At 44.8% G+C, this 8,458-nt stretch overlaps 1 protein-coding gene across 1 annotated transcript; it reads left to right on the top strand.

The window, feature by feature from the left end:
* The first annotated feature begins 353 nt into the window (after positions 1 to 353).
* On the top strand, positions 354 to 7,797 carry CNRIP1 (cannabinoid receptor interacting protein 1). Its single transcript, XM_075496870.1, has 3 exons — positions 354 to 682; positions 1,375 to 1,519; positions 6,319 to 7,797. The coding sequence occupies exons 1-3, from the start codon at positions 504 to 506 to the stop codon at positions 6,481 to 6,483; spliced, it is 489 nt and encodes a 162-aa protein (XP_075352985.1). The 5' UTR covers positions 354 to 503; the 3' UTR covers positions 6,484 to 7,797.
* The last annotated feature ends 661 nt before the right edge of the window (positions 7,798 to 8,458 follow it).

Here is an 8,458-nt window from a genome sequence, read left to right as displayed (position 1 = left end):
CCCTCCGCCGAGACCCCACTGCGCGCTGCCCGCCGGCGGAGGAGCCCTGCGGGGCGCTCCCCGCCCGCGCCGCTGTCCGCGCCCGTGGTGCTGAACGGCGGCGGCGCCCGCCCGGCCCGGGCCCGGGCCCCCCGTGCTCCCTCCGGGACGAACGGCGGGATTAAGGCTGCAGTAATCGGGGGGAGGGGGGGGGGGGCGGATTAACTCCCTGGAAACCGGCTGCAAGCTGAGCAGCTGCAAATGTCCCCCAACCCGGGAGATGGGGCGGGGCGGGGGGGGCGGCATCCGCCGCCCAGATGCTGCGCCGCGATTAGGGGGAGGGAAAAAACCAAATATATCATCCGCCGCTTTTGGGAAGGGCTGGGCTGGCTGGGATCCGGCAGCCCCTCCTCTTCCTCCTCCTCTCTCTCCCTCGCAGCCTCGCTCTCCTCTCCCGGCCAGCCGCCTTCCGCGGAGGGGGCGAGACGAGCGCAGAGCCCGCAGCCCCCCCCCGGCCATAAGCGATGGGCGACATTCCCGGCCTCGTGAAAATCAGCGTCTCCCTCAAAATCCAGCCCAACGACGGGGCGGTGTATTTCAAGGTGGACGGGCAACGCTTCGGCCAGAACCGCACCATCAAGCTGCTGACCGGGGCCAAGTACAAGATCGAGGTGGCCCTCCGGCCCGGCACCGTCCAGGCCACGTAAGTGCAGCCTCCCTGCTCCGGGCAGCTCCCCCGGCCCTCCCTTCCCCGCTGCTTTATTTTTAGAAGTTTAATATTTTTTCCTGGCAGGCTGACAGCACGGGGTTTCCGTGATTTCTCCCTCCCCACCCTTTTGCTTTGGTGGCCCCGTTTCTAAGTCCCTGGCCAGCTGTTCCCAGTGCTGGCTCGGGCGAGAGGCTGCGTTATGAGGCCGCTTCCTTCCCTCTCCCTCCCCACCTTCTCCCGGAGCTCTTTCAAGCCCAGAGCTCCTTTTCTCCCTCCTTCCCCGCGGTTCGCCCTAGAGGCAGAGCGAAGAGGCCCCTCCAGCCCTGCATGTCAGGAATGCACCGTGCCCAAGCCTCGCTGCAGCATGGCAAAGCAGAGACTGGGACCAGGGAGGATGCAGATGGGGAACCAACTCTGGGTGGAGAGACAGCCCTGGAGAAGGGATTCGGCTAACCTCTCCCCAGCTACTCAAGATGCCTCCTGCCTTTCCTTTCTACACCTTCCCTGGGTGACTGCAGAGCCCTGACATTTTTCAGGAGCCCCAGTGAATCAGCAGCACCTGCAGGTCTGCTGAAATCCCTGAAGCATCCCCCAGCGCAGAGTCTGCCAGCCCACATGCTGGCTCCAAGCTGCTAGGGAAGGGGACCTGCAGGGCTGCTGAAAGGCTGGATCCTGTCTCTTTGCAGGACAATGGGCATCGGGGGCGTCAATGTCCCACTGGAAGAGAAATCGAGGGATGCACAAGTGGCCTCTTACACAGGGATCTACGACACAGAAGGGGTGCCCCATACCAAGAGCGGGGAGAGACAGCCCATCCAGGTCAACATGCAGGTATGTGGATTCTCCAGGCCTGGCATGGGAAGACAAGGGAGGGCAGCAGGGGGTTGCCTCCCAGAGAGGGAGCTGTGGAGGTGAAATATTCCAGGGCAAAGTCTGATCACAGCTGCTGCACTCAGCTCTCTGCTTTGCATCAGTAAGACTGCTGGTCAGAGCGTAGCTGGAAACACAAGCCTTGCTTCCCAAGCGGAAGCCAAGAGAGCAGCAAGAGCCAGGAAGTAGTAGGGGGATTTCTAGAGATTCGCATAGCCCTTTGGGGTGCTGCAGGAGAAAAATAGGAGCTGAACTTCTCACCTTTTCTGTAGGGCATATATACAGACTTCAGGCAACTCCCACCAAGGTTTCTGGCTAGGAATCCAGTCCCAAGCCCTTGGCATACAGGGACCCTCCTTTTTGCCTGCCAGCACTGCCAGGTTTTTTGGAGCAGAGCAGGCCCCAAGCACAAGGGATGACTACTCTCCCCTTCCACCTGTCACCTGCAGGATGCCCAAGGACCTGCCAGAGGCTGAAAGCATGTGTGAGAACTCCCCCCCCCCCCCCCCCCCCCCAAAGGCTGTCTTCTCCCTTTCTTTCCCCATATGCTTTCCATTATCATATTATCTCTGCATCCACAAACCTAAGTTCTCACTCAAGTGGCTCCTCACCCCAACCTTCAAGAGAAGCTCCAAGGGCCAGAATCAGTATATGCCACGGCCCCAAAGTGAGATGACAAAAGCTCAAGCCCGTAAGGCAGCAGAGCTGACAGAAGACAGGAAGAGCAGCGGGCAGATTTCCACAGCACTCTTTGGGTGGTATGCTTGGGGTGCAGGGGACGTTTGCTTTGTTCTGGCTTTGGTTTGGTTGCTTGGGGTTTTTTTTCCCCCTCTTCTGATCACAGTTGTGAGGGATTCCTGATGTTTATTCTCTGCTTCCTGTACCCAAAAGGGGAAACGGGGCAGTAAGCCATCTTCATCTGAAGCTCTCCTTAAGGGTCTGTTCCAACTTACACAAGTTTAGGACCTTGCCAAGCCCACCAGATTTCAGCTTTCTCACATTTGCTCACTGCACGCAAGATTTCATCTTGATCTTTATCTTTACCATTTGTTTCTGGAATCATCATTTAGCATGGCAATCCCCTTCTGAATAAGACCTGTAACATCTCCATTTGGCATTTCTAATAATTACAGCATGCCTAACAATTTTGGACCCCCACATTACATTAACAGTTACCACTTCATAATCTGAGCTGAATAAGACTACCCTGAAGTATTTGTCCATGTTAATCACTTTTCTGTACAGTCACCTCCTTTTAACACCCAGGAAAACCAAACACCCAGTATGACTTCTCAACCAGTAGAACAGGGCTGCTGGATGCCACTGTTGAGTACTGCAGTTATATTTCACAATGTCCTTATACTAGGAGGTGAAAGGGCAGCAATCCCAAAAAACTAGCTGCTTTGACTAAGGCATCCCTATTTTGATAGCCACCTTTACCCTTAAGTGTAGCACTGATGTGAACTCTGAAGATCTGGAAGTTTAACTTTTCTTATGGAGAAGAGCAAGTCAAATCACAAGTGAAGTAATTCCAAGAAATGCCAGGAGGGTCTGATTTTCAGGTACAAGCTCTGAGATGCTTTGTTGCAGCATCAGAATGAGTGGACACAATATTTGTCCAAACAGTTGCTTTTACAAATCAAATCCTGGGATATTAACCATGAAGCTAACAGGATTTTCAAGCATTAAGCAGGTCCTCAACCCCTTTTAGGATCTGATCTTGATAGATAGGTTCTTCAGTACACACTTAGATGTCCACAACTGATACTTTTAAGTATTAAATGCAGGCAACTCAACAGGGATTTACATGTTTAACTCATCATTTAGCTGCTTAGCTAGACAGAGCCATAACAGATTTAGGGAACCAGCCTCAGATACCCCAGTGTGAAAACTGCTTCTAATACCTACTTCCTGAATCTTCAAAACTGGGCTTATTGCCTACAGCTCTAAATTTTCCTATTTCCTTCAACTATGAGGAACTTCAGTCTCCACTTCCTCTTCTATAACAGGCAGGATCCTGATGCATCCTAGGGAGATAAGGACGCTATTTAAGGCATAAAATCTGAACTCGCATTAGAAATAGACCGTGAGGTCAGTCCTGCAGTTAAAAACTGGCTTGATACTGCCAACTTAATGCCTAAAAGCCAGAAAGTTTGTAAGAATTTATTTCCCACCTGCTTTAAAACTTTAAACACATAATTCTTTGTGCTCCTACTTTAACTGGCTGGTAGATGTCTTGCCTATTACAGCCATAGTTTATACATGTAAAACAATAATCCCACTTCTGAATTCCAGAATCTCAGGATGCATTTGTTACCTGAATGCTCAAGTATGCACACTATCCAGAAACTGCTGAACTGACTAGCAAATGGTGTAAACTAAGCCAGAAACCTCTCTTTGCATCTAATTTTATTCTTGGTCAGACTAGATTAAGATTGAATAAAGAAGCCAGACCTTCATTCCCATAATAAATAGCCATCAAATCACCCTAGCATGCAAATTCAGAGGGAGTGATTAAATAACTGTTCACACCTATAGCAGTGGATGACAGAGAACAGCAGACAGGAAAATAGGCTTCTAAGCCTGACCTACAAAGAGTAGGGCCATCCCTCCTCCCTGGGGAAGTTTGTATACAGGCCCAGTGGAGGAGCTAGGATTCAGCTGCAGGAGCCACAGGAATTCAGGGGAGCTCTGAGGATGCAGAATGCTCATTACACCACAGAGCTGCTGCATCTGCTAAGTACTGGGCTGGGGGGGAGGCACATGGTAGTAGAAAAGCTCTGCAATTAATTCTTTCCTTCTCCTGGGAATCCACAGCAGTCAAACTACTCAGGGCAGCTCAGCAAACTAGGTCATTGGAAGAAGATAGAATTTGTTTTCTTCCTTTATCTTGTTGAAATTCAGATCCTCCATACATTAATGAAATGAAATGCTGCTCTTGTATCATATCACCTTCTACAAACGCTATTAGAAATGCCTTTTCTTCCTCAGTTTCCAGACTGAAGGCGGCTGATGCTCCTCTCTGACAATTTCTCTGTGTGGATTGTGCACAGTAATATCCAATGTGCTTAACCTTTACTATCTTGCATTATGAGTGTATCAGGATTATTATCAGAGAAGATTAATAAAAAAATCCGTAATTAAGGTTTTAGTTGCTGGGAGAGATAAAATAGCCTGTAAATCTGATTCTCTTTGTCAAAGGAAGTGGCAGAAATATTTCAGCTACTCCTTTAAGGTAACACTTGCAACTGGAGCCAAATAAAAACCTTCCACTAACAGCACACAGCAATTCCTGCTGTTGTCAAGGCTAAATTAGGTTACCACAGGGGGCTGGGGGAAGGTTTAAAGCAATGTCCATTACACGGTAGCAGCTTATAAACCACATCTTGAATTTAAAAAACCCCAAACATGTCCTTCTGAGAAAACTGGATAGAGAAGGCTCTGCTTGCTACTCAGGAAGAATCACTGAGTAAAAGGGCTTTCATACTGACTTTGCAAATGTGATTATAATAGGCAGATGATCAAAGGTCAGCTCCCAGGCACATGATGGGAATGGAAAATAGTCAAGTGAAGAAGCTGTCATTAAAGTGAGTGATGGAAATATTTAAAAGGCAAAAATGTTGAAGAACAGAATGTCATTCCATAGCACTGAATCCACTATCAAGTTATCTTCTAACAAAATAGCACAATCAACAAACCATACTACTGGGACCAACAATATGTATAGGCTTCACATCCACACTTTGGATTCTCTGCAGGGTCTCAAGGCACAGGAACTAAAATTTTACATCACCACCATAACTGAAGTCATGATCTACCCTTGTTGAGCCTCATTCATATGGTTTTTCTGATATTGCAAGGGTATAGAGCAATGGCTTCAAAGAAGTGAGAGATTTTATTTTGCAGAACTTAGTATAGCCATGGTCTCATTCAGTTCAAAGTTGCAAGCACAATCAGGCAACTTGCAGTCAATGTCTCACTACCCCTTCACTATATTAGACACTTATCTGCTAACACGTGCTGCTTATCTCCTTCCTAGCCTCTATTACTCATATCTAAGTTTGAAAAGCTGCACTATCACAGTACAACTACCAATTACAGAAATGCACAAAGGAGAACTTCTTTTACTCAAGTTTCATGTAAAATGCAGAACAGAATCCCAGGGAAGGAGTAAGCAGTCTAATAGCAGCATGTCTCAATCAAGACACTGCAAACACAAGGCTACAAAATACAGGGACATTAAATATTTCAGATTGAGGAAAAGAAGGAATCTTCCCAGTCGTAACTGCAGCCTCTAGGTATGCTATAAAGGTGAAGCAATGGCCTGTATCACTACAGATCACTGCTACATGATATGCATATACAACCCACTTTGAGATCCTCCTGCCAGCTACTGCTGTGTCATCTTAAGAAGGATTATAGCTTTGATTCTTGCTGTTAGTAACATTTATCCATCTGGGAACTTGAACATTTTTACTCTCTTGCCTTTCGCAGATATAAGAGCAAGAGGACAGTACATGGAGAGTCTGATCCTTCATGTTTTATGTATGCCTAAGCATAAAAGATTTTATGACCGCTAGAGCAGGCTTTATAAATAAATCAAAATCACCTATGTCTTTGATTTATTGACTTGAGGAACAATGACCCTTATATCAGCTGTTTTACATTCTGCAGTTTCATAAGAGTGTTGTTTCTCATTAATAGAGAGAAACCAACAAAATAATCAGCTCACTAACACTGATATTCCCTCTTCCTCGCAGTTTAACGACATTGGCGTTTTTGAAACAGTCTGGCAAGTCAAATTCTACAACTACCACAAACGGGATCATTGCCAATGGGGAAACAGTTTTGGTAGTATTGAGTACGAATGCAAACCAAACGAAACACGCAGTCTTATGTGGATCAATAAAGAGACCTTCCACTGAAGAGATGTGAAACCAATACTGCTGGACAATCTCCCTAAAGAAAAATCTACCTTTTTAAACCAGCAAGAAGCCTTAACAAAGGCATACTGTAACATTGCTTTGTTCCATAAGGTTCCAACAACTACATTGTATATACATGTGGTGCCACTAAAATCTTTGCCTATTACTGTATTTTAAGTTTACTATGGCATCTGCAACATTCTTTATCTGTCACCCTGAGAATACTGTAAAGTTCATGGTAAAGAGTATTTGATTGCTGGGTAGAAAGTCATACCATCATAATACTGTCATAAGTATTTGGATTATGCCCACTAAACAGTTCCACTAGATGTAACAACTTTTGTGAAGTGTTTTGCTTTATTGCTTAGAATTTGGATGCAACATCACATTGGCAATGTCTGTATTTATATTTGTGTTTGCTCCTAAATCGGTGTGCTCCTTCAAGCATTTTGTCATACATGTCATCCCAGTGGACAGCAAAACATGCAAATTATGGGTGTTTTTAGGTTTAGCTAAATGGCAGCTACTACACTATTGATATTGTGCTTTCATACCAGGGGATTTGGAAACTCATTCTCCCCTTTGTTAAGTGCTGTAAGATACTCTGTGAAAAGTTTGCTAATTTACCAAATCTCTCAAAATTCTTTGTTGTTAAGTTTCCCAGTCTCTGAAATAGCTTTAGGCAACGGTATAAAACGTGCTAACCTAAATGAAGGAAAAGCAATAAATCAGTTGTGGTATCAAAGACATCTAACAACATGGTTAATATCTGTCTTAAGATCATAATAGTATTCTTGAAAGATATAGCAGCCATACTTAATTTAGTTCTTAGAGTGAGAGTTCTGATAGTAATCTCCATTTTTATTTTAATGACACATTGCTCAAATCAGTAAAATCCTACAAATCAACTTTTTCAAGCCTAACCACTGTATTGTACGAAAATCAACAGGATTTCTGACCAACAAACACTCAGCAGTGTGAAGAGAGTACAGATCCCAGTGCATGTTTATACATGCATTGCACTTTCAAATAAATATAAGCATGTAAGCATTTGCATGGTTATGACTAAAGGTGCTACATAAACACTAGATCAGTGTTTAACACATACAGACAACGAAAAACAAACATATCTTTTCTTTCAGTAAATAAAGCAGGGAAACAAATACACTGTCCCATCCCCAACTTGGGCTGAAGTAAGCTGTCAGTTCTTGCATATCTGTTATTCCTTTTGTGAATAATTTGTAAATTGTGTATGTAAATGGTAACCATGACTTTTGATCTTTGTAATAAAGGACTTAAACAATTTCTTCTCTAGTATGACCATCTAAATGAGTTGAAAATACCGTATCAAAAAAGGCAGTGATTTTCAGAAGTCTGACAGCAGAGGGTATGTAGTCAGTGCTTTCTGAGAACCCAGTCCAAAGTATCTCATATTCTTTACCCAAAGCTACTGTTTCTAGGAAATACAGATCCAATGTGCTAGAATGCACACAGTTAATGGGATAACACTCAATAGAGCTTATTGATAAAATTCAACTGCATTTTGTTGCACTAACGTAGTGTGGAAAGTAGAAATTTAGGACAGAAGTGAAATACCAAAAAAATATTTTCTTCCATTGAATTACTAATCAAAAAGCTTGACTGCAGATTTCTACAGCCAAAAGAGCCTGCCAGTAGCACTGATGTAATGCACCACTGGAACAGTGAGCTAGCCAGCCACCTCTCTACTTCGAGGCAATATTACAACAGGCAAATTTCACTGCGATGAAATTCTAGAAATAATCTTCTGCATTAACTTCTTTCCTAGACTCTTCCTAGACTACAGAAAGAATTCTTTGAAATGACAAAAATGAACTGAGCAAATTCAAACTGAAATTCAAATGAAATCTGTATTTCTGCCAGAAGTGTTATTGCCAGCACTTTAGCAGAAGTTTCCAGATAACAGGCTTCAATGATACCAAACTTCCAGCTGTCA

The sequence above is a fragment of the Mycteria americana genome, chromosome 3 (assembly GCF_035582795.1).
Source record: "Mycteria americana isolate JAX WOST 10 ecotype Jacksonville Zoo and Gardens chromosome 3, USCA_MyAme_1.0, whole genome shotgun sequence".
NCBI lineage: Eukaryota > Metazoa > Chordata > Aves > Ciconiiformes > Ciconiidae > Mycteria > Mycteria americana.
This window is presented reverse-complemented; position numbering and strand designations above follow the sequence as displayed.

Excerpts from the sequence above, each read along its gene's own strand:
- CNRIP1 (XM_075496870.1), top strand. The coding sequence starts at position 504 with ATGGGCGACATTCCCGGCCTCGTGAAAATCAGCGTCTCCCTCAAAATC. Across the intron at positions 683-1,374 it reads CCCGGCACCGTCCAGGCCAC|GACAATGGGCATCGGGGGCG; the intron begins GTAAGTGCAGCC and ends GTCTCTTTGCAG. Across the intron at positions 1,520-6,318 it reads CCATCCAGGTCAACATGCAG|TTTAACGACATTGGCGTTTT; the intron begins GTATGTGGATTC and ends TCTTCCTCGCAG.